This window comes from Schistocerca serialis, chromosome 5 (genome assembly GCF_023864345.2).
Source record: "Schistocerca serialis cubense isolate TAMUIC-IGC-003099 chromosome 5, iqSchSeri2.2, whole genome shotgun sequence".
Classification (NCBI taxonomy): domain Eukaryota; kingdom Metazoa; phylum Arthropoda; class Insecta; order Orthoptera; family Acrididae; genus Schistocerca; species Schistocerca serialis.
The window spans coordinates 491930100-491956424 of record NC_064642.1 but is presented as its reverse complement, the minus strand read 5'-3'; the positions used below and the strand labels follow the sequence as shown (position 1 = coordinate 491956424).

The following is a 26325-nucleotide window of genomic DNA, read 5'->3' as shown; positions in this document are numbered from 1 at the left end:
TATATCCTCCTTTCAAGACATTGTCCATTCCATTCAACTGCTCTTCCAAGTCCTTTGCTGTCTCTGACAGAATTACAATGTCATCGGCGAACCTCAATGTTTTTATTTCTTCCCCATGAATTTTAATACCTACTCCGAATTTTTCTTTTGTTTCCTTTACTGCTTGCTCAATATACAGATTGAACAACATCGGGGAGAGGCTACAACCCTGTCTTACTCCCTTCCCAACCACTGCTTCCCTTTCGTGTCCCTCGACTCTTATAACTGCCATCTGGTTTCTGTACAAATTGTAAATAGCCTTTCGCTCCCTGTATTTTACCCCTGCCACCTTTAGAATTTGAAAGAGAGTATTCCAGTCAACATTGTCAAAAGCTTTCTCTAAGTCTACAAATGCCAGAAACGTAGGTTTGCCTTTCCTTAATCTTTCTTCTAAGATAAGTCGTAAGGTCAGTATTGCCTCACGTGTTCCAGTGTTTCTACGGAATCCAAACTGATCTTCCCCGAGGTTGGCTTCTACTAGTTTTTCCATTCGTCTGTAAAGAATTCGTGTTAGTATTTTGCAGCTGTGACTTATTAAGCTGATAGTTCGGTAATTTTCACATCTGTCAACACCTACTTTCTTTGGGATTGGAATTATTATATTCTTCTTGAAGTCTGAGGGTATTTCGCCTGTTTCATACATCTTGCTCACCAGATGGTAGAGTTTTGTCAGGACTGGCTCTCCCACGGCCGTCAGTAGTTCCAATGGAATATTGTCTACTCCGGGGGCCTTGTTTCGACTCAGGTCTTTCAGTGCTCTCTCAAACTCTTCACGCAGTATCATATCTCCCATTTCATCTTCATTTAATGTATTCCTGACCAATTTAGCGAAACCCAAGATCCCGCCACCCTATGGTGCAAATCTAGAAACCTGCAGGCTACACGATCGCAGAACCGCCTGAGCCTCTGATTCACATTCTCACTTGACTCTGTACCAAAGGTCCTGACCACTATACTGTACGTGGTGAGCTCTGCATGACTGGCAGCCTTTAGCAATTCAGACAGCCACTTGAAAATAAAGAGAATTTCTTCCAATCTACAAAGTGACACACATCATCGGTACTGACTTGAGCCACCACCTGCAGTATGACTCCATCCAGTAGGCACAGAGGCCCTCTTCCCCTTCTTGGCAGCCGTCTTCCAAGGGGCCCCATAATTCGCATTAACACTGGAGCTCTGAACTATCAATTAACTGTAACTGTCCACATCTTGTAGGCTGAGAGGTTTCCTCTGAAACAGGACAAATGACTGCATCTGGCTGAAGGACTGTCAGCCACAGGCAGCACCTGGAACCTGATTGTCAGACGAACTGTAGGGGCCTTAAATTCGCCCCCCACCCACACCCCAAGGCAACCTCCCACTCGACCACAAATGATGGGTCAACCTTAATGTGAGCAGTTACTGGGCTAGACACTGGTACGAACCGACCAGCGGACTCGTGGGTCAAATTGGATGTTCACTGGATCCCCACAGCTGGTCCATAACAGTTTACCCACACACTGCAGCCTCAAACTGTGTAACCGAAGCCAAAACAGCCTGGAGCAGAGAGCAAAATGTCATCAACTCAGCTCGAATCCGCACACAATAATTACAGTCCCCATTCGTACTAAAGGTGATGGAAAACTACACCACACACTGACAAAAATGCAAGAACTGTGTCTAGTAAATTAGAATAACACACAGAAATTCAAAAACTAAACTACCAAAGAACACAGGTAAATAATTTGCTCCTGGTTAGGAACTTGTAAAATTTCACAAAATTGGTTTCTTTGCAACAAAGTCAACAACACAAGAACCGTGTTGAGTAAAGTAACACACATAAGTTCTGAACTCATGTCCCCAAATCCTCAGTGCACACTCCTCCCTGCCAATGTACCAACTGATCTTTTCCTTTTGTCTGCTGCTCTACTTTCCACTCCATTCCCCCCCCCCCCCCCCCTTCCTTGTCTCCCCTACAGCTTTTCAACACTGCACCAGGTAGTGGGAGGTAGCAGACAATTTAAAATTACTTATTTACAAAATATAAATATGTTTTGACGAGGAAAAAATCCTACTTTACTCAGCCAGACAGTAGCCTAAAAATTATATAAAACATCTGTAACTGAAAATTTTATTTCTTGTCTGCATCTGTAGTCCCAGTACACTCTGCAGGCAGCACTGTTTCTTCTTCCCCCATCCGTACCCTGATCTCTCTCCCCATTTCCTGCCGTTTGACGTATTTCAGTTTGTCAAGCCTAAGCAACCAGAGATAGCAATTGTACGTGAGGTGTGCTTGCTTCTGTGAATGTGTATGTTTTCTTTTCCGATGAGGGCTTTGGTTGAAAGGTTAATGTGTAACAGTCTTTTCGTTGTGCCTGTCTCCTGTTCAACGTGTCCTCTTTAAGGTGAGTAGCAATCTATCCTTTCTGTAATTATACAAACAGTTTGGGTAGCTATGAATCTGAATAAAGAGGAAGTGGCTCATTAGTAATGAAGGTCAATGTAATAAATCGATTCAAGTGAAAATGCTATTTCCCAAGTGTATTTACAGACCATTTATATCAGATAAGGTCATTCTAACTTCATTTAAACTTCTAGCACGCATAACCTTATACCTGTTGTTAATTGGACGATAATGACAGTCTTGCATGCAGACGAATACTTTTCCATGTATTAATTTTTATATAGTCATCTAGCAAATACGATTTATACATTAGAACTATCAATTAATTCACCCTTCAACATACATTTTTGTGAGGAGATCAGTCCCCAATATTTGACCACTTTCACACACGTACACAACTTAAGAACAGAAAATGAATGCTGGAACATAGACTAACTTCACTGATAACTACCCAATATGAGCAAGAACTTTATTGCATTAATGATGTCTCACCTCTCAAACATCCTGTGCAGTATATGCAGCGCCCATTTCTTTGCCTTCCACCACGGTAAGTCAACTCTATCGTCTTCATCCACAGCATTTGTTTGTTCTGGTACAGGTCTATCGACAACAGCTCGACAAATTTCCATCCACTGTGAGAACACTTCCCGAGAAATCAGTTCCAATGGAAGAGAATACTGAAACAAAAAATTTCGGTGTATTTTAAGAAGTACATAGAATATGTACCACCACTCATCAGAATTCTCACTGATATATACTCATACACTTCTGTGTAAATTAGTCTATGTACAAACCTGAGTCAATGCAAAATATATCTTAAGAATCTGTTTTTGCAGTAATACAGACTGTTCTGACTGATCAGGAAGTAATCTTACGCACAACTGGTATATCATTGGGAATAACAAATTCATTGCTTCATTTAAAGGGCCTCTTTCTTCACGTTTCTTATACCTGTGGGATGTAATAGGCCATGTTTATTAGTATTAACATGCAACAATTGTTAGAACAGTATATTTTCTTATCACTTACTCAAGGAAATAACTTACTCAAAAATTTTCACCAACTGATACAAGCAGAGAAGGGCTCCAGACCAACCAGATGCATCAGGATTTTGAAGATATATACTGATTTTGTCAACTATTTGTGTCCACCTTCCAGGAAAGTCGTGTTTTACAATATTACTCACACAAACAGCTAACTGTACTCTGAAAAATAGCAAGAATTCAAAATGAGAAGCAATATGGAAATGTTAATGGCAAAACAAATTTAGGTAGCTAATATTCAGAACACAGAGTATTTGCTTCTTTCTCACAGACTAACATGCACTAGCCAATACATTTTATAAAAATCTGGTAGTTAATGAAACTGTGTGAGAAGGACTATTATTAATTTAATATAAACCATATGTTTGGAAACTTACACTCTGCAATGGAGTGTGTAGTACTCTAAAGCTTACTGTCAGGTTTAAAGTTAAAGAGTCACATTTTCCTTTTGGGTTACAATTTGTACTTGCGTAGCTCTCAATTCCCCTAAAAAGGTGAGGGTCTTGTTTCGAGTGCAAGTCAGCAGATAATTCAGCACTACTTATTTACAAAAGACAAATGTTTTCATGATGAGAAAAAAATGTTCATTAATCAGCCAGACAGTAGCATAAAAATTATAAAAAAAATTTAACCGAAAGTTTTATTTCCTCTCAAGTTCTAAAAAAACATTGTCATATGTTCAATCACAAAAAAACATGGTGCACTCACTATTGGGATATGTTATCTGTTGCAAACTGTGCAAATGTGACACAGTACATGATGCCGATAATTTTGACTGCTTCTGAAATGCTTAACTTACTTTTTTTTTTTTTTTTAAATAGCCCAATGATTGCGATTGTGTATCAGAGTACTATATAAGATACCTACACTATGTGATCGAAAGTATCTAGCCACCCCCAAAAATATACGTTTCTCATATTATTAAACAATGGAAAATCCAGGATGGAATGTAACAATATTAGAGAAGGAAAGTTGCTACTCATCATATAGCGGATGATGCTGAGTCGCGATAGGCACAGCAAAACGATTCACACAATTATAGCTTTCGGCCATTAGGCTTCTATCAGCAAAACAAACACACACACACACGTGCAAACACAACTTGCACACATGTCTGCAGTCTCAGATAACTGAAACCACACTGCGAGCAGCAGCACCAGTGCATGATGGGAGTGGGGTAAGGAGGAGGCTGGGGTGGGGAGGGGGAGGGATAGTATGGTGGGGGTGGTAGACAGTGAAGTGCTGCAGTTTAGATGGAGGGCAGGAGAGACGATGGGAAGGGGAGGGGGGGGGGGGGGAAGTAACGGAAAGAAGAGAAACTTCCCTTTCTGCTACTTCCCCCCCCCCCCCCCCCCCCCCACCTTCTCTCCAGCCCTCCATCTAAACTGCAGCACTTCACTGTCTACCACCTCCACGATACTATCTCTCCCCCTCCCCACCCCAGCCTCCTCCTTACCCCACTCCCACCATGCACCGGTGCTGCTGCTCGCAGTGTGGTTTCAGTTATCTGAAACTGCAGACATATGTGCAAGTTGCACTTGTGTGTGTGTGTGTGTGTGTGTGTGTGTGTGTGTGTGTGTGTGTGTGTACTGCTGACAAAGGCCTTAATGGCCACAAGCTTTAATTATGTTTTTCATATTAGATGCATTGTGCTGCCAAGTACTCAGTATCAGCGACCTCAGTAGTCATTAAGACACTGTGAGAGCAGAATGTGGCGGAACTCGCGGACTTCGAACCTGTTCAGGTGATTGGATTTCACTTGTGTCATATGTCTGTATGCGAGATTTCCACACTCCGAAACATCCCAAGGTCCACAGTTTCTGATGTGATAGCGAAGTGGAAATGTGAAGAGACACGTACAGCAAAAGAGCGCAAAGGCCGACCTCGTCTTTTGACAGACAGAGACTGCAGACAGTTGAAGAGGGTCATAATGATTAATAGGCATTACTTTCAATAGTTGTATGTTTCTCACATGGACATGTTTCAGAATTTCCAAATTACATAATGCCAGGCGTTAACTGTAATTCACAAACTGCTGAATTCCCTTTTTACTCAAAAAACAAACCAAAATTTGTATTACACTGTGCTAAATCCTGATGGGAAAAGGACAAATGAATTGACACTGTACTAAACGGTAATTCAATGTAAAAAAACAGGGCACTCTTAAAATGGGATATTCATACCAGGGCACTCAAGCAATTTCAAGCATGGAAATGTTTGGGGTGGGGGTGGGGGGGAGGAGATGGGGGAAATGCAACTTGCCAAAGCCAATGGTACCTGTGTAAGAGTTCAAGAAGCACATACTGCTGTGTCCAATAATAGCTGAACAAAATATACTCAAAATACATTAAACATATTCACAGTTGTGAATATGGGCAACCATCAGCTGTATAAATGGAATGACGACAATCAAAATTTGTGCTGGACCAGAACTCGAACCCAGATTTCCCACTTATCGCTAGCAGTTTCCTTACCATTCGGCTATATGACCATGACTCATGGCCAGACCCATACTTCCACATGTCATTAACCATGTGCCTGTTTCTTTGGGCACGCATGCACTGCCAACACCAGGCGAGCGACTATCAAGTAAAATGTCTCCCCTGTACGGAACTGTACATAATGGATGTACAAGTACAGGATGTAGAGACAATGGTTGGTGCATTATGGAAGTTTGGGCCTGGACTTGAGACGTGCTCAGGTAGCCAAATGAAGAACAAAATCTGGGTCTGAGTCCCCGTCCAGCACAAATTTTGATTGTCATCATTCCATTTCTACAGCTGATGGTTGCCCATATTCACAACTGCGAATATGTTAAATTTATTTCATGATGGCTGAGTCGCAGCAGTGCCTGTTGCTTCAGACATGCATGCATGTCTGAAGGAACTTTGCACCATATTTGTGAATAACACAGGCACTGCAATGTCATATATTTCAAAATGTCTAATCAGTCTTTGGTGCATACATACCCTAACAGTATTCTAAACTTTACTTACGTCCAGAACCTGAAATGTCACCAAATTTGGCTTACTGACAGCAAGATTATATACTGATTGGTGCCTGCCACATTAACAACATGAGTGGTTCACAAGAGGTGGTGGGAGTGGGAGAAGGGAGAGTGCAGCCAAGGAGGGTGGGAGGGACAGAGGGATGATTCTTCTTCCTTTCTACTTCAATGTTTACACTACTATTTGTTCCATTTTCACAGATGAATTGAGTCAAGATGGTAGCTACATCTGACTTATTTCCAATTCACACTAAAAAACAAAAGATTGTGGCCAATCTTCCAGTAAACGAAAAACAGAAGCAGTTCAGTACTGCATTAGTAAACTCAAAACTTATTTAAGTGCAAACCTTATGATGTCCGGTGCATGAACCACAGCATCAACTATGGCATCCCTGATCATGGCTCTATCCTGTTCATGTATGCTAAATGGTAATGGCTGTCCAGGTTCTACTTCTCGGTCTGCCCAATTCTGTGTGACAAGATTCTTTAAATATATTACACCTGTTGAAAAACACAAAAAAGGACATTTAGATTAGCATCTTTGAATATATTACACCTATTGAAAAAAAAGAACATTTATATTAGTTTATGTTTATAACTGGACAATATAAAAAAGCACAGAACTTCAGCTCTGAACCAGCAATGACAGATCAACTTCTATTATCACTCAATTTCTCTTCACTATCCACACAGAACAATGTCTGATAAATGAAATTACATAAATTACATAACTACTGCACAAATATAATTTTGACACATCTGACACACAGAGGTGCCAGGGTTTCAATAATTTTAGTGAAGAGCATCCACCGTATATGAACAGTGGCAAAACAATTTTGTGCAAAAAAAAAAAAAAAAAAAAAAAAAAAAAAAAAAAATTGCTTGATCTGTTCTTGACCTCAAAAATTTGATTTTGCTTTACAATTTTGAAATTCCTCCAAACAATAGGAGAAAATAATTTTTTCTGATGGGGATGGTAGAAGGAGAACGGTGTTATGTACACAAAGTATGAATTAACAGGCTGTCTATAATTATATATCATGAATGTGTTGATAATTTGCTGCAGAATTAATTTTAACATTTTTAATGAGTAGTGAATCGTCAATAGATATTTTTTGTTGGAAGACAGACATTATTACATATGAAGTGCATGCAAAGAAAATGGAGACCATGGATAAATGAAAGGAATATTTTAATTATAGTTTATGGGTAGTGTTACAACAATACACAAATGCCCATGATAATCACTGCAGTGTGTATGAAAGGAATGCAAAAACCTCCTAGTTATACATACTGTCTTGTGCTATCTTCTTCTGGGTGACCTGAGGACCTAAAATTATAGTGTTAAGACTGAAAAACACAAGACTCACATAGGGATGTGGTGCTATATGGAAAATATTTCAGGATTTGTCATCCCAATTTTGCGCCAGGCTCTCAATAACATCATGAAGTTCACTAATGTGAGCACTCTACACAGCTTTGTTTGAGTTCCAATCAAGATGTTTGGGTAAAGAGGAATATTCAATTATAGTTTTGGCTTTGACCAGCAACATACTTTTAGTAGCTGTTGTGATGTCACCTTTTGGTGCATATTTTTACAATTTGGTTGTGAGTTGCGAAGCCAACAAATGTGGTAGCAAAAAACCTTGTTGTGGTGACAAGCTGATCTGTAGCATCGCCATTTGAAAAAAAATTACCATTGTTACCACATTATAGTGGCCATGTTGTTCACGACATATGTTTCCTTAGTCAATGGTCAAAGCCAATGACTAGTACTGAATATACATCTGTATCCAGATGTTTGTGGATTAGTAAGAATATCAGAATTATCTTAACATGAATTTTCTTGGAATGTTATGTACTTAGCGACACGTTTAAGTGTAATTATATTATGATACACACACTATCAGAAGTTTTTGCTACCATTTAACACACAGTATCACCTTATCAAAAATAATGACTGATAAATCTCTCACTGCACTGATGAAACCAGTAAAATATGACTTGGCAACATGGGTCACTAATAAGAACTGAAAGCTATACAGAGGGCTGAAGAATGAGATGTCAGACTAGAAATGCACCTTCTAGGTGTATACTAGAACACAGAATCAGACAACTTTCGCAAAAACACAGGGGAACATTGCCCATAGATTATATGCAGGCTCAAATGTTATGAGGAAGCTGCTATAAATCATGATTAAGGCTGCAGTTACAGTGGAATGGCACTGAGTGACCAGATCTGCCCAGTGATCAGATCAGAGCAGTACTGGTAAAGCAAATACATGCTGCCGCATGTAAGTGATTATAAAATTGTCTGTAGAAGAGCAGTGCAAGAAGTGAGTTGCATAGGGCAGCACTGAAGAAATCAAATATGTTTGTTCACAGAGTTACAATCAGAATTGTTTAATAATTGCAACTGCATTTGGGCAGTGCTGGAGGCATTCACTTATTGCTACAGACAGCAATGTCAGCTATGATCTTACTGTATTGTTGTGGGGGGAAGGGGGGCGGGGTGGCTTCACAGATGACTTCATATCATTCCTTTTTACTCTACTTCCTTTCATGGGATCTGCAGAGCAAGAATCATCAAAACAGATTACATTTTGTATATACTATGAGATTAGGTGGGGGAATATTACTCACTGCTGAATCGACTTACACTTTATTAATATCTTATTCATTTTACTGGATTGAAGTGACTGTCAGTAACGAAGTTCAAAGTAACATAGTTGACAAACACATGAAAAATAATATTTTATTCCTGGTGAGAAAATGTGTGTGATGTGGACAGCTCCACTTGCCACTCTATTGAAGTTCCATCTTGTTTCTTAAATACTTTGTTAACAATGCTGGATTTCTACTGCACACTGCTCCAACATTCAGAGTTCAAACATTGTTGTGGAAGAGCACACATACATTTCACAATTTTACCCAGAACATTACAAGAAATTTTCTATTGTCTTCTGAAGCATTTACACTTAGCCCTCACTTATTCCAAAAGCATGTTATATTGTTTGTTATGCTCTAGACAGTTTCCTGTTTAAAAATTATCTCTCTGAATCCAAAAGAAGTTGGCTATAAGGTCTTAGGATCTGCTTTAACAATGAATATGGTTATCTTCAACAAATATAACTGACATACATGGGAGTGATGAGCATATTAAGCCTCTCTCCTTGAATCGAGAGAAATACACTTTCAGATTGAAATGTACATCACTTTATCACCATTCTCTCATCCATCAATTATAATGAACCTCCTCTACCTGCAAATGCTTGTCCTACAAGTGAATAAAAATGTTTATAGTTAGGAAACATTACGTCAGAATTCCATGGGCATTTTAGATGAATGCTTTTTCTTTTTTTCCCCACGGCTTTTGTGCTTAGAAATGAACTTAGTCCAAGGAGATTGTAGTCTGGGTCCCACTTGCTATGAAACATAGTCAAATGTAGCAAGTATTAGTGAAACATAGTGGGTATTATCAATCCTGGACATACATGTAACCTTTAGTGCCAACTATGAACACACAATTTTTCTGCCTCTTAATACTAAATGGGTGGCTAGACCATCTACTCAATCAGATCTTTTACAAAAATATATCTAAAAACAAAGATGATGTAACTTACCAAACGAAAGCGTTGGTATGTTGATAGACACACAAACACACACACACACACACACACACACACACACACACACACACACAAAATTCAAGCTTTCGCAACCAACAGTTGCTTCATCAGGAAAGAGGGAAGGAGAGGGAAAGACGAAAGGATGTGGGTTTCAAGGGAGGGGGTAAGGAGTCATTCCAATCCCGGGAGCGGAAAGACTTCCCTTAGGGGGAAAAAAGGACAGGTATACACTTGCGCGCGCGCGCATATCCGTACGCACATATACAGACACAAGCAGACGTGTGTGTGTGTGTGTGTGTGTGTGTGTGTGTGTGTGTGTGTGTGTGTGTGTGTGAGTGAGTGAGTGAGTGAGTGTGAGCGCGCGCGCGAGCAAGTGTATACCTGTCCTTTTTTCCCCCCTAAGGTAAGTCTTTCTGCTCCTGGGATTGGAATGACTCCTTACCCCCTCCCTTAAAACCTACATCCTTTCGTCTTTCCCTCTCCTTCCCTCTTTCCTTATGAAGCAACCGTGGGTTGCGAAAGCTTGAATTTTGTGTGTGTGTTTGTGTGTCTATCAACATACCAACGCTTTTGTTTGGTAAGTTACATCATCTTTGTTTTTAGATATATTTTTCCCACGTGGAATGTTTCCCTCTATTATATTCAGATCTTTTACAAATGTTGATTTATGTGGTAAAATCTACAATACGGTTTTTCAAGTACATACATCTACGAGTTTTAGATAGTGACATCTTTCAACACACCAAGGAACCAAGGAGACTGACTTCCCAGTGAGGCAATACAGGTTATCTTCAGATTTGTTTACTTCAATTCTCATCTCCAGTACCTCTTGTTGGAAAATTGTTATTCCAGGATACATGGTGCAGAGGTGTTGAATGGGATGAGATGCTGTTCATGATATCTGTCACTTTGATATCAGTACTAACTTCACTGTTCCTAATACAAATTCCATACTGACTAGCAGCTTCTGCAAAGCACACAACTGAGTTAATGCCTACTGCAATGTTTTGGAGAGCATTTGGAGCAGCTTCACATGCTCAAACAATAATCTAAGACTTTATTATTGTTCACTTAGCCTTTAACAAAAACAGACTTGCACCTGTCCAGAAGCTAGTTCTGCTATGGCTCAAATTACTGTACTGTTTGTGCACAGCAGCATTCTGTGGATATACAAGGGTACACTGAAAAATAATGCCTCTGGATTTCTTATGTGAAAACACTTTAAGCTTTTAAAATAAAACAAATGTTACTATCATTCTACATCTTTATTCTTCATGTCTACATATTTGCAGTCCTCAGTCACTAGCAGTCTCCGACTGTAGCATATTAACATGGTGGTGTGTAGCGTAATTATACTGTGCTTGAGAAACAGCATGCTGAAATCGAATTTCAAATTCAAAGGGTTTGTCGACACATGAAGTACCCTCTCCTTCAGCATGACAAAGTTGGGCCACACAAGAGCACTGTGACATCTGCAACAATCTGACGATTTGGGTTCACTATCATTGATCACCCTCCACAGATTCCCGACTTGGTCCCATGCAATTTTCATTTGTTTCCAAAACTTACAGAGCATCTTCAAAGACTTCATTTTGATAGTGATGAAGCAGTGAAAGCTGAGATGAGGTTGTGGCTCCATCAACAAATTAAAACATTCTACATTAACAATATCAACAAACTGCTCTCTCATTGGGAGAAATGTGTTAGTTATCAGGACATCTTTGTAGAAAAATAAATAGGTAGACACGAAGAATAAAGAAGTGAAACATTAATAATGTTTATGTTTTAAAGCTTTAATAGCTTGACACTCACAAAATATGGAGGCATTACTTTTCTGCACGCCTTCATCACCACAGTACTTTGAATTATCCAAACCAACGGGAGACATTTATAAGCAAATGAGATACAGAAACCCACTTGTACACAACCCCAAAGCAATGGAGACATGGCCTGGAACAGGCTAATCCAGTAGACCTTCTCACATGAGGACTCAGATAATCAAATACACTTCGTTTCACTCATGAGCTATAGGCATTCCATTAATTATCAGCCAAGGCTGAAAGAATAAAGAATAGTACACTCAACTTCTTATTTTATAAGGGTGTGTTTATGCTGCCATCTCACAGCTCACCACCAATGCCTGGCAATTATGAATACGCCCACTAAGTCTTACTGGTCCATTTAACTTACACTTTCATTGCTCACTATGACACACACCAGGCAATGATATCAATATGGTCTGTGTTTTGCACCATGGTCATATCCACATATGAAACTTGGGTCACGATTGACTGCTTCAAGGTCACTTCAGAGCGACATGTTTGACTCTGCTAACTATGTGAACAGTTGCAGAGTAATTACCACTGGCAAGCAACGAGGCTGCAGCATATATCTAACAAAGTTCCCAGCAAGCAGCAAGATGCACTCTGCCAGCAGTGAGCAGTGAAGTGCCAGCAGCAAGCCTGCAACATAAATGTATCCATAAGACCGGAGGATGCTAGCCCAATGCCAGCAATCTTCAAGAGCAGCAGCATCCGTTGCTCCAAGGTGGCACCTGTCGCTTCACGACTCTGCTTATTCAATAAGTACACATTTGACTAAACCAGCCTCATGTTAGGCAGTACTAACAGAACTTCGAAGAGTGTTGTAGATCTTGCATACCTGCCGAATTATCAAAAAGGTCTAGCACTCCTGTCTTCATTGCAAACACAAGTCAGGGGATCATAGAACAGAAAGTCTCCCACCAGCTGATCAAGTACACTACTCAAGGCCTTTTCTGTTACTACTAAAGATTTGTATGTTCTCTCAATATTAAGAAGGCACTACTGTAGAAAAGGCTTTTATAGCTCTTCTTGTGCTACTGCATATGTGGCTTAATTTGGATTGTGCTCCAACATAAGCACGAGCACTTTTCAGATGGCTCTTTGGAGGCTTGCACATAGACATGGAATTCCTTCAAATTATTTACATCAAAACTGTAAACTATTTCACACTACTAATGACAAACTGAATTGTAGAATGTATTATCAACCTCAAAGGCCTATTATTTTATCAATGACTGCATGACATGAAAGTTCATCATACCACCTGGCAGTTAACAAGGATGATGATGATGATGATGGGTACTGTCAAGCGATGATTATGGACCGTACTGCGATAACCAAGGTTAACTGAAGAGCAGCTCACTATGCCCCCCCCCCCCCCCCAACTAATATCAGTACCGTAACACACAGCAGATCAATTTCTCAAGGAGACAATGGTGAACCTTCAATGCCAGCACACTTTCTTGTCAAAGAGCTCCACAGTATGCCCCCACAAGAATTCAGACTGTGTCACAAGTTACCAGAAAACTTCAAAGAATAAACATCCCTCAATAATGAGGAGTTCCCACCATCCAGGCAATATGGTCCTAGTTCAAGGAGGACAAATACACCATTCTTTGAGCAAAGGACAGGTAGAGCGCATATTTTCATGAAGAGAAAACACGGTAAAAACAGCTGTTCTACAGGTGCTATAGTCTGATATAAACTAAATGTTACATGAAGGGTAGTGGGCTGCACAGCTACTGCCACCACGGAGCCCGGCAAAGTTGGGCTCCCATTGTGCTTCCACTTCCAATGCACAGCACTGCCTGAAGCATTGTGCCAGCCAGTCCTCAGCCAGTAATTGTAACAAGAGATTTGGGTGACTTTCAGCTTTGTGGAGCTTACAATGTGTGATGAAAGTAGTTTAAAGAGGGACAGATCAACTTTCAAAAGGTATCAGCCATGGCATGGTTATAAGTAGTCTACAGCATGAATACATGTGTTCCAAGATGGAGTAGTTAGAGAGAGAGAGAGAGAGAGAGAGAGAGAGAGAGAGAGAGAGAGAGAGTCAGACAAATGATACCATCAGTGGCAGTTCCAACCAGCAAAGAGAGAGAGAGAGAGAGAGAGAAAGAGAGAGAGAGAGAGAGAGAGAGAGAGAGAGAGAGAGAAGAGTGTGTGTGTGTGTGTGTGTGTGTGTGTGTGTGTAAGGGGGGGGGGGGGGGGAGAGAGAGATTGCAGCACATGCTGGAAATTCAAAGGGTTTCATTTCTAATTGTCTGCTCTTATTCACTTTAAAAATTACCTACAACTAACACGAAGAAACGAACTGCAATACTTTTGCAAAATGGTTCGCAGACACTGTGCTTTAAAAGCTTGACGAAAAAGTCTGTAATTGACATGGATAACGCTCTGTATCATTCAGTTATACATGACATGCACCCACAAAGGCAATAAAGGAAAATAACATTGTTTCCTGGCTAGAGAAACTTGAGAAATGGTTTGACAGTAATTTGAAAGGGTTTAAAGTGCTCGGATTGCCTCCTTACCATTGCCACTTCAATGCGATAGAACTGATTTGGTCTCAGGTTAATCATCATACTGTAGCAGAAAATAAAAAGTTTGCATTCACCGCAGTGTAATAGAAGAACACAACTAAAAAAGTAACACCAGAAAACTAACAGAAGGTAGTGTATTATGTGAAAGGATTCATACAGAAAGAACAGAGCAATGAAAATGTGTCACAAAGGTGCGTCAATAACTGTCAGCATGAGCAGCGACACAGATAGTTCCACTGAATAATCCTGAATTAAGCAGCAAGTGAATAATTTACTTTAACGAATGTCTTACTTATATTCTTTTTGTTTGTGACTATTTCCATCAATCTCTCTTTCCTGTTGTGAGACTAAGAAATACTGGTCAGCCACCCTCTATCAGCACCAGTAGTAGTAGTTCCTTGTATAAAGACCAAAACATTATTTCACATATGTAACAGCTTTCAAGAATGCAAAATGTACAAAGTAAACTTTTCTTGATATGAAAATTTCTCGTTTCAAAAATAAATGTTTACAAAAATTTTAAAAGTTTTGTTGTGAACAAGATATTTTAGTAATCAAAGAAAAGAAGTATGGCTATGTGAGCATTAGTTTTTGAGATAAACATGATAAGTTTGAAGCTGTTTACGAACGGGGAAATTTAATGTTTCAAAAAATTAACATAATCTTTCCCTAATTAAAATTAATAACTGATTTTTTACATACCTAGACACACTACAGAGGTCCATGTTGTATGTGAATTTGATATTTTTTTTATTTGACTCTTAAGGAAGATAGAGACTTTAAAACGACTTTCTATCACTGCGGAGAGCGATTAACTGTGGCAGCTGCCTGAGGAAAGTATCTGAGACCACAACACCACAACTTTGGAGCTTAAATGTCAAGCGACAATTAGTTTGAATCAGCCTACACAGACACCAAATAAGACATCCTGCTCAAATGCTCGAAACTTGGAGGGGAACAGAATGGAGAGGATTTGATGACGTATTGACGATTGTGATTTCTGCGTATAAGGATGAAGATGTTCCTCTGAAATATACGGAATAAGAGGAGCCACCTTCATTAAGCAGGTATAGATATACAGATGTCACTATATGATAGAGCTCCCTTGATTAGTGATAGTTCAGCTGCAATTTCACTCATGGTCATAGAATGATTCTGATAGATGTCATCCACAACACAATCATGGCAGAAATGCTAACAATGCATACCTGTCAGAACATTGGCATATTTTTGATGATTTCACATCACGCTGAATAATGGTACCCTTTGACTGATTAATTGAAAGGAGTTATGGGACGAAACAGCGAGGTCATCAGTCTCGCGATTCCGAAGTGAGTCACAGAAGAAAGACGGTCTGCTAAAAGTGGACAGATCCAGTCAGGGGAGTCAAATTATAAAATAAACATCATTAAACACACACAGTAAAGGCATGAAAGGTGAGACCAAACATAAAAGCTGGAAAAAAGCGGGGCAGTCATGGGGTCACAGACCAAGAAGACTAAAAGAAATCCCAACCACAACCAACCTGCCCCAAGACTAAAGTAGAACCTTGTATCTGAAAATAAAAATCACTTTCATGGAGGAAACCAAGCACCAGTTCAACCATCCTTGGATCATCTGCTAATATTAAATTTAAGGAATCGGGTAGACTATGCTTAACATGAAGGGCCAAAAGAAGGGGACATTCCACCAATATGTGAAATATTGTCAGTCTGTCTCCACAATCACATTGTAGGGTGAGTCGTTACATAGGAGGAAACAAGGGGTGAGCCAGGTATGACCAATGCATAAAAGGCATAAAACAGTGGACTCCTTCTAAGAGGAGCGGAAGGAAGAGCGCCAAACTGCAGTAGACTCCTTGATTGTGAGGAGTTTATTACTGTGAGCAGTAGCACTCCAGATGGCATTCCACTTTTGGGAAGAGAGATTTGATGTAGATTTGCGTATCTGCAGCTGGAATCATAAAAGGAAATGGGGTAAGTATCTGCTTCTCTAGCCGAACGGTCAGCCAGTTCATTCCCTGGGATGCCCACATGACTTGGGACCCAGAGAAAGAAGAATGAACAGGTGGCACGCTTAAGCGCAGAAAGAAGGTTATGGGCAACAGAGACCAAAGGGTGACGAGAGTAGCATCGGTTGATAGCCTGCAGGCTGCTCACGGAGTCTGAACCTATTAAAACACTGTGGAGGGAGGCCTGAGAAACTAAAAGGAGGGCCCTGTGAATGGCTACAAGCTCTGCTGTGAACATACTACATGATCCTGGCAATAAATGGTGTTCAAAACCAGTAGGAAACGTGAAAGTTAAGGGTTTTTTTGTTGGGGGGGGGGGGGGGGGTTGCAGGGGGGGGGGGGGGGTTTAGGGCACAAAACATCTAAGGTCATAAGCGCCCAACGCGAAAGCGTACTCCACCTTATCGATTGTCTTCCACCCTTCAGTGTAGAAGATGGTGGCACCCTGGAACTCTGCAAGGATGGCAAATACAAGGTGTCGGTAAACCACAAAAGTGACAGATCTTAGGACTCTGGTATAGATCTGCCCTAATCCGTGGTCTAGGCAGCATCCAGCATCTCCTGAATCTGAGGGGCGCTGAGTAAAGTGCCAACTCAAACCTGGAAGAGCCAGTGAGATAAGAACTCACGAATAAAAATCTGAAGGGGACCACGAAGCCCCAGTCATGGGTGGTAACTAAAATGTGATGATACCCAGCCATGTCATACGCCTTATGTAGGTCAAAGAAGACTGTGACAAAGTGCCAACAGTGAGTACAAGCCTGTCGGATGGCTGATTCCAATCTGAGTAAATAGTCAGTTGGAGAGTGCCCTGCCTTGCAGCCACACTGATATGGGGACAAAAGGCCCCGAGATTGGAGTACCCGACATAATCTGACGCTGACCATCCTTTCGAGCAGTTTACAAAGTACATTCGTCAGGATAATTGGGCAGTAGCTGTCTAGAGACATTGGGTTTTTCCCGGGGTAAGGACGGGGATAACTATACTGTTTTGCCATTGTGACAAAAAAGCACCTGCGAGCCAAATGCAGTTTGAAGACACAGAGAAGCTGTTGTCTCTGGGGAACGTCCAAGTGTTGGATCACCTGGTTGTGGATGGAATCTGGACCTGGGGCTGTCTCTCATGAAGAGCTATGAGCCTGCACCAATTCCCATTCAGTGAAGGGTGCATTATAGTGCTCAACGTGGTGCGGGATAAACAGAGCAGGGTCTGTTCAACTCTGCGTTTCTGCTGGATAAGGTGGTAGGGTAGTAAGAGGACAAAGATGGCATCGCAAAGTGTGTCGCGAGGTGTTCTGCGAGGACCAATGGATCGGTGCACAGAGCACCTTGGAGGTTCAGACCCTGGATGGTCAACTGTCGCTGGTGGCCCAGAAGGCTATGGAGCTCTAACCAAACCTAGGGTGAAAAGGCATACATCCCCAGGGAGGAAACATAGCACTCCCAGCATTCCTTTTTACTCCGCTTAATAAGGTAACAAGCTTTAGCATGGAGATACTTAAAAGTGAGGAGACCGGTCTGTAACAGGTGTCGCTTAAATCACTACAGAGCCTGGTGGCGGTCCTGGACAGTGACTGCGACATCCTTGGTCCGCCAGGGTACTGGTTGATGATGAGGGAGACCTGTGGATGGGGAGACAGCAGTGCCAGCAGCATGAAGAATAGTGGCAGAGATGCCTCGCACAACTACATCAATGGAATTTGAGAGGGAGGTGTCAAAGTTCACAGCAGATGTGTATGAAGGCCAATTGGCCCAACAGAATGCCCAACATGGGCGCCTGTCTGCCGAGCATCAGCAGCAGAGCAATAGAATCACAGGAAAGTGGTCACTGTCGCAAAGGTCATCATGGGATGACCAATGTAGGAAAGTCACGAGAGCAGGGGAGGAGATTGTGAGATCGACAGCACAGAAGGTGCCATGAGTGGCAATGAAGTGGGTAGGAGAACCGTAATTGAGGAGGCACAAATTGAGGTCCCTGATAAGTTGGTCAATTAGAATACCCCTACTTGGTGGAGTGACACTCCCCACAGTGGATGTTAAGCGTTGAAGTCCCCAAGGAGGAGAAATGGAGGTGGGAGTTGCTGGATTAAGTAAGACAGTGTAACATGTGTAACAAAGAAGTGAGCTACTTGGAAGGAGGTAGACGTTGCAAATGGTAATTTCCGGAGTCATTTACACTCGAACCACTATCGCTTCCAAGTTGGTACATAGGGGATCCAGTCACTAATGACATATGAGCGAACCAAAATGCAGACCCCCACCAGATGCTACTCCAGGGCCAGCACGGTTCTGGCAGAATGCCCGATAACCACGTAATATTGGAGAGTTGTTGTCACAGAAATGCATTTCTTTAAGAACAAGACAGAATTCAGACTAGGAGGAGACAAGATGTTGCATTTCTGGTAAGTGATTACAGTATCCATTGCCATTCCACTGGATGATCATGTGGCGAGAGTCCAAGGTAGACGTGAAGAAACCAAGGAGGTGGTCAGGGCACTATCAATAGTCGTCATGGAAAAGGATGGGGTGACATCCATAAATAAGATGTCATACTGAGGTTCCAAGGGGGCGGAGACGGCACCTCTGGGGGCACTTTGTCTTGGGATTTATGTTTCTTCTTCTTCTGCAAAATCTGGAGCTGAAAGAGAGCAGGCGAATTTGAGGTGCACTGATGGTGTGCCTCGTGGTGGTAAAGAGTCTTCTGGCCTGAGGGATGCTGGGGAGAGGGTTCCTGGAAGAGGGAAGGCCAGGGAGGTGGAGCGACTCCCTGATGGGAGATCGTGGGAACTGCAGGGGAGGGGGAGGGAGAAAGGGGCAGAGCTGAGGTAAGGACAAGGGAGGAGGAGGAAATGAAGTAACAGGCAAAAGTTGAAGATAGTGATGACAGATGGAGTCTCTTATACATTTGGCGAGCCTCAGCATAAGACAGGCGATCCAGGGACTTGTATTCTTGAACCTTCTTTTCTATCCTGTAAGCCGGGCAACCCGGTGAGCGAGGGGAGTGGCAGTCAGCACAACTGACACACACAGGTGGCAGAACACAGGGGCTTCCCTCAGAGTGGGTGGCCACAGTCACAACACAAAGGGTCTGCCATCAGCAGGAAGACATGCCCAAAATGCAAGCACCGAAAGCACCACATAGGTGGAGGGACGTACGGCTTCATATCACATCTATACCACACAAACCTTGACCTTCTCTGGGAGGGTATCCCCCTCAAAAGCCAAAATGAAGGTGCCAGTATCAGCATGGTTGTCTTTGCGACCCTTCTGCATACGTCAAACAAATAAACACCACACCTCTCCAGATTAGCCCGTAGTTCCTCATCAGTTTGCAGGATGAGGTCCCTATGAAAAATTACTGCCTGGATCATATTCAGAAATTGGTGAGGAGTCATAGACACCATGGAGAGCTGTGGATTAGGTGGCAGAAGCTTTGATCAGCAGGGAGCTCGACAGCATCTTACTAAGACTCCACTTCACCAAACTTGCCCTCAACGTTTCCACGAAAAACACTGGATTTGTGGTGGTGAATGTGTCCCCATCCACCTTCGTACAGACAAGGTAAAGGGGAAAGAGTTTCACTCAAAGACGGCGAGCCTTGCCCTCCTCCCATGGTGTAGACAGGGAAGAGAAGATTGCTGGTCATACGAAGCAGCATTCAATGATCCTTCATCATTCGAAGAGACAGCCGTTTGAGAACGGCCAGATTTTTGCAGTTTGATACATTTCATGCGCCAAGCATCCGCCCTGATACCACCCACTCTGACCAGGGTCTCTCCCCATGGGTGCCACCCAGCCACAGCAACAGCCGTCTGGCACGACGGCCTTTGCCGGGAGTTCTGATGCTCCAAGAAGATAAGCAACCACTCCTTGGTATACATGGGGAGCGAACAGCTCAGGTATCAGTAGTGTGATTCCTGTGTTGTCAGGGGGCTCAGCCATATGGGTACTTAACAGCCCTACCACACAGACTGGCTACACGTTCTGGTGACCTAGAAGGGTGGAAGGGGGCTACAGTGGGGAAGGGAGAGGGGAAGGAAGGGGGGCAGAGGAATCCACACCGTGGATGCTAGGGAGGGAGTTTTTCCCCATATGGCTCACATAAGAAACAGGAAATTTTGAAGTGGAGGTCAAATCTCGAGTTAGTACCTAAATGCCAAAAAGAATGAACGAACCAGCAAAAGGAACAAAATTGCAACCAATACAGGAAACCAGGTGGGTGGCCAGGTCAACAGGAATCAGAACACAGAGAGAGGAAGGAGGGACAATGGGGAAGGAGTGAAAATAGGGAGGGAGGGCAGGGTGAACGAAGTGCAGCCAGGGCATGATGAATTGGCTGCAGTAGCTCAGAACCCCATGTGCCCCACACACGAACTCACAAAAGAACTGTTAGCCCCCTGGGGGTGGGGTGTTACCCTTGGAGAAATAGTGTGCAATGTACTCATCTCTGTAAACCATCACCATTCTGTGATAACTGCAGTATAAATCAAATAAAAGCTCTATCCTGATCTGGATATACAGTCGAGCCTGGACCCTTCTCATCACTGAAGAAACTGGAGCAAAGCCAGTCATAATATGCAGAACAGAAAAATATCATGCATTTTAAAAGCAAGTGTATAAATCACCTCAAATAGCTACTGAGCTTTTACATTAAAATTTTTTAAATATATTTTTCTACATGTGAACATAACTTACAAACTTTCTTAAATGTATAGCAAATCTAAACTTCTCGAAAAACATGTTTTATCACATGTGTATCGAATTTTATTATTAATAAAATAAAAGCTGCCTGTTTCATCTCTGCACATCTGTGAAATCAAAATCTGTTGCTGGATAACACTCAGTATCTGCAACTTCAACCTGTGACTGTAACACATGGTTCAACAGTGACAATCCGAATTTCGGTCAAATGAACTGTTTAATCATTTGAAGCGAACACGCATGCACCCGCCCACAAAAAACACACAAATTCTGAGTTGCCAACAACAGTAACCATTTGTACTCTGTTACAATCACTTGTATTAACTTTGCCGGAGCAAAGTAAACTTGTGCCAGGAATGTAATGAAGAAGACATTCAACAATTGACGAGTGTCATTGAAGCAGATATCCAAGGCATCTAATAACAGAGGATAGCAAAATCTTTAATCTCAACACTCGTACAACTGACACTGCCAATATCCCATCAACCAGTGGTTCAGAAAAGAAGATTAAAATATATACCTGCTGCTTCTGAAGAATTTACATCTTAGATACTGCCTTGGGAAAGTTTGAAGTTCAATACAAGCAACTAGTAGCAAATATACACCCTGAGAAAAGAGTGTAACTTAGTTGCTCATAATTGGGTAGGCTCGCATAGACACCACAATCAAGGATTTTTTTCAAGTATTAATTCTATATGTATGTTCTGTACATGCAAAATGCATATGTATTACTTGTGTTAACTATGCTGTACTACATACATTCCTACTATACGTGCCTTTGTAATAACGAAAGAGATTCACATTATTATAAGTATGTAGTTTTTGTCGGCAAACTGGTAAATAATAATAACATACAGCTCAATTATCTAAATAAAACATTTTTCTGAACACATCCATGTCCCCCAATTGGCTTGTGTAATCAACTCAGATCCTCTTATGTACTATCCACAGATCAGCTGAGACATTGGGTCAAGCCTGTCTCATTCTTCAACAACAGCCCTCCTAAGATCATACAACGAACTTCCAAGTTTCAACTAGCTTCAAGCCAACTAAATCATGTAAATGCCTGCAGATCTACACCCACATTTACACTCTGCGAACTGCTGTGAAGTGTATGGCAGAGGGTACATTCCACTGCATCAGTTATTAGGGCCTTTTCCAGTTTCTTTCACATATGAAGTGGGAAGAAAGATTGTTTAAATGCATTCTTGCATTCTGTAACTAATCTAAACTTGTCTTCATGATCCCTATGGGAATAATATGTAAGGTGTTTTAGTATATTCCAAGTCATCATTTAAAGCTAGTTGTTGAAACTTTGGTTAGTTGACTTCCTTCGGACAGTTTATGTCTATCTTCAAGAGTCTGCGAGTTCAGTTCTTTCAACATATCTGTGACTCTCCCATGGATTAAACAAACCTGTGACTGTTCATGCTGCCCTTATTCGTGTAAGTTCAATATACCCTGTTAGTCCTATTAGCAAAGAGTCCCATACAATTGAGCTATATTCTAGAATGGGGCACAAGTGATATGTAAATAATTTCCTTTGTAGACTGACCAAATTTCTCCAAATTCTACCAATAACGCAAAATATGCCACCTTCTTTACCAGCGACTGAGCCTAAGTGATTGTTCCATTTCATGTCCCAACTAAATGTTACACAATTATTTGTACAAATTCACCAATTGCAACTATGATCCACTGATGTTTTGTTCATAGGATACTATCTGTTTTGTTTCATTAAGTGCACAATTTCACATTTCTGAACACATAAAGCAAGTTGCCAATCTTTGCACCACTTTGAAATCTTATCAAGGCCTGACTGCACGTTTACACAACTTTATTTAAACTGAACTTTGTTGTAGATAACTGCATCACCTGTGAAAAGTCTGACATTACTATTAATGTCTGCAAGTTCATTAATATACAACATGAACAGCAAGAGAGTCAACACACTTCCCTGGGGTACACTCGAAGTCACTTCTATACTGTTGATGACTCTCCATCCATGCTGTGTCCTCCCTACCACACTCTTCAATCCAGTCACAAATTTTACTTGATACCCCATAGAATCGCTTGAGTAAAGTGCGAGCTAGGTTTCGCATGATCTGTTTTCAAAATCCATGCAGCTTGGCATGATGAAGGTCATTCTGTTTGAGGTACACATTATGTTTTGAACTCTGAATATGTTCTAAGATTCTACCATAAATTGATATCAAAGATATTAGACAGTAGGCACAGTTTTTTGTTTTTGTCCAAGGAAATTACAAGACATTGTAGGGGCTAATTCAGCTGTAAATTGGGTACAGAATCCGATAGGAATGATCACTGTATGATTAGGGAACTTATGTACAAGCAAACAGGTTCTCTAAAGTTTTCGGTTACATCATGAGGTGAGTCTGGTGCCCACTCTTGACACTGAGTCGTGACCAGACAGTCTCACATCCAGCTTCAATTTCTATCTTGGTGGATTTGAGTTTCTTGTCTACCGTGACAAATACACCACCTCCAATTCTTCATCCTTTCGATATATGCTCAAATATTCCACAGATATCTTGCTACTGTCAATTTCAGGTTTTAACCCTTCCACTGATGTGGGCATGTATACACATCCTGCTATGCCATTCTACAGGTGCTGTGGACATGTATGTGCACTGTAGCCACCTGAAAGATCGCGGGAGGTGCACATTGGCACGGCGCGTCACGGACGGTAGTTGCTGCAAGTAGAGTCCCGTCCACCAGAGGGCACACGAGAATTCGGACGTGATCTCTGCCGGCATAACAACAACAACAACTCCGGCAGCACGACGGGCCGGGCCCAGTCAGTTCACATCGGGCAGGTCTAGCAGACAGTTCCCGGCCTACACTAGGTGAAGTGCGACGGAAACGTGAATCGTGTTACTACACAATTGGCGACGAGTAGGGCCGTTCTTTCACGTGTTGCGTCGTCGTTCCGGTTTCGCAGCTTCTCCACGGCATGGAGGATTTGGTGCGGGTTTTGGTTGCGCAGCAGACGGAGCTCATGGCCACCATGAAACAAGTGCTTCCGGCGATGCTCTCCACGCAGTCTGCTCCGGCGCAGTTCCCTCCTCCCTTTCCCCCGTATGACGAGACGGCGGTGGATTGGGACGCAAATGAACATTGCCTTCGGCAGCATTTCCAGGCGTTTCATGTTGCCGATGCGGAGGTATGTCGTGCTCTCTTCTTGTCTTGGATACCTCCCTCGCTGTATCACAATTTGCGGCAGCTAGCGCCACTGCAGGAACCCTCGTCCTTGTCTTTTGACGCATTGTGTTCATTGCTGTCTTCATATTATCGCCGCCGCATGCATATTGTGGCGGCTAGGGTCGAGTTCTATCAATGCAAGAAACAGCCCTATCAGTCTTACCGGGCGTGGGCAGCTACCCTGCACGGTCTTAGTCGCAAGTGTCATTTTGTCACGGAGCAGTCGCGAGAGACGTATGCCCACGTTATGGTACGCGACATCATTGTTCGTTCGGCCCCTGATAGGGAGGTCTGGCAACGGGCCCTGCAGTTAGAAGACCCTTCCCTCGAGGAAGTCCTGTCCATTGCTCAATCGTATGAAGTCTCTCACGCAGCAGGTCAACAGCTGGAAGCATGGTGCGACGTCGCGGAAGTTCAGGGCGGCGCGGCCGCGTCCACTGTGTCCGGGGTAGACGACGTGCGAGCGGTACAATCCGGCCGTTACGGCCGCTCCCGCACGGCGCGTAAACAAAATTCTGGCCGCCGGCCCCTGTTGCCGTCCTGTGCGTCGTGCTATATACATCATGATCGGTCAGAGTGCCCCAGCGTTGGGCCGTTTGTCGCAAATGTAATAAAAAAGGTCACATTGCTAAAGTTTGCCGCTCAGCCTCAAAAGAATCGAAGGAAGCAGGTGCAGAGGACATGGACGTTGACATTCAGGAAGTTTCATCGGGCCAGGATCCCGACGCATCAGCACGCAAACTCTTTGTCGAGGTGTCGGTTTGGTCGCGCTGGTTACAACTGCAAGTAGATACGGGTGCGGCAGTTTCGTTGTTGAATGCACAAACTTATTCCGACCTTGGATCGCCCCCGTTGGCACCAGTTTACCGGCATCTACGCGGTTATGGTAAACAGTTCATTCCCCTGTTGGGTCAATTCACTATCGACGTGACTTACAAATCAGTCACTCGGCCTATTACTTTTATTGTTGTCAGTGATGCGAGCTCCGCTAACCTTTTTGGCCTGGATGCCTTTCAAGCTTTCGGTTTTTCTATCGCTGACACCATACAGTTGGTCTCCGAAGACGTTCCCTATCAATCATTGGAATCTTTGATCTCAGACTTTCCAGATATTTTTGAGGAGGGCCTGGGGCGTGTTTCAGATTTTGAAGCTCACTTAACGTTGAAGGCGTCGGCTCGCCCGCGTTTTCTACGCGCGAGGCAGATCCCCTTGGCTCTCCGCCCTCAAGTAAAGGAAGAGCTAGACCGGCTGACAGCCCTAGGGGTCGTTCTTCCCATTTCTTCCAGTGAGTGGGCTTCGCCCCTCGTTATTGTAAGGAAGACCTCGGGAAAATTACGTCTTTGTGGCGATTTCAAGGCCATCATTAATTCACAATTGGTGGTGGACACCTATTCTTTGCCTCGTGCTGATGAATTGTTCTCTGCTGTGGCAGGAGGCCAATATTTTTCGAAAATCGATCTGTCGGAGGCTTATCATCAGATACCCCTTGATGAGGACTCCAAACGGCTGGCGGTCGTCAACACTCCGTTTGGCCTATACCAATACCAGCGGTTGGCCTTTGGAATATCCAGTGCCCCGGCGATATTCCAGCGTTATCTTGAGCATGTCACGTCGACAATCCCTCATTGTATTAATTACCTGGATGACATAATTGTCACAGGCCGCAGCACGAAGGAACACTTGCACAATCTTCGCACCCTCTTTCTCAAATTCAGGTCTGTGGGCTTGCGTTGCAACCTGCATAAGTCAACCTTCTTCCAACCGTCCATTGAGTATATGGGCTACACCATATCTCGGCACGGCATCCAGCCACTAGGAAGTTTGGTCCAAGGTATCGTCAACCTTCCTCGGCCCGCTTCACTGAAAGAGTTACAAGCTTTTTTAGGCAAGATAGCCTATTACCACCGGTTCATTCCCAGGGCTTCCA

The 26325-nt window shown here is 42.6% G+C and overlaps 1 protein-coding gene across 2 annotated transcripts in view; it reads right to left on the bottom strand.

Moving 5' to 3' along the window:
* The window catches only part of LOC126482360 (importin-7), a 176881-nt gene that overhangs the window by 123020 nt on the left and 27536 nt on the right, over positions 1–26325 (bottom strand). For both annotated transcript variants that reach the window (XM_050106440.1, XM_050106442.1), the window contains exons 3-6: positions 6820–6973; positions 3469–3627; positions 3217–3373; positions 2915–3099 (exon numbers count right to left, since the gene is read on the bottom strand). In XM_050106440.1, the coding sequence (XP_049962397.1) occupies positions 2915–3099; positions 3217–3373; positions 3469–3627; positions 6820–6973 (655 nt within the window). The remainder of the gene's footprint in view (positions 1–2914; positions 3100–3216; positions 3374–3468; positions 3628–6819; positions 6974–26325) is intronic.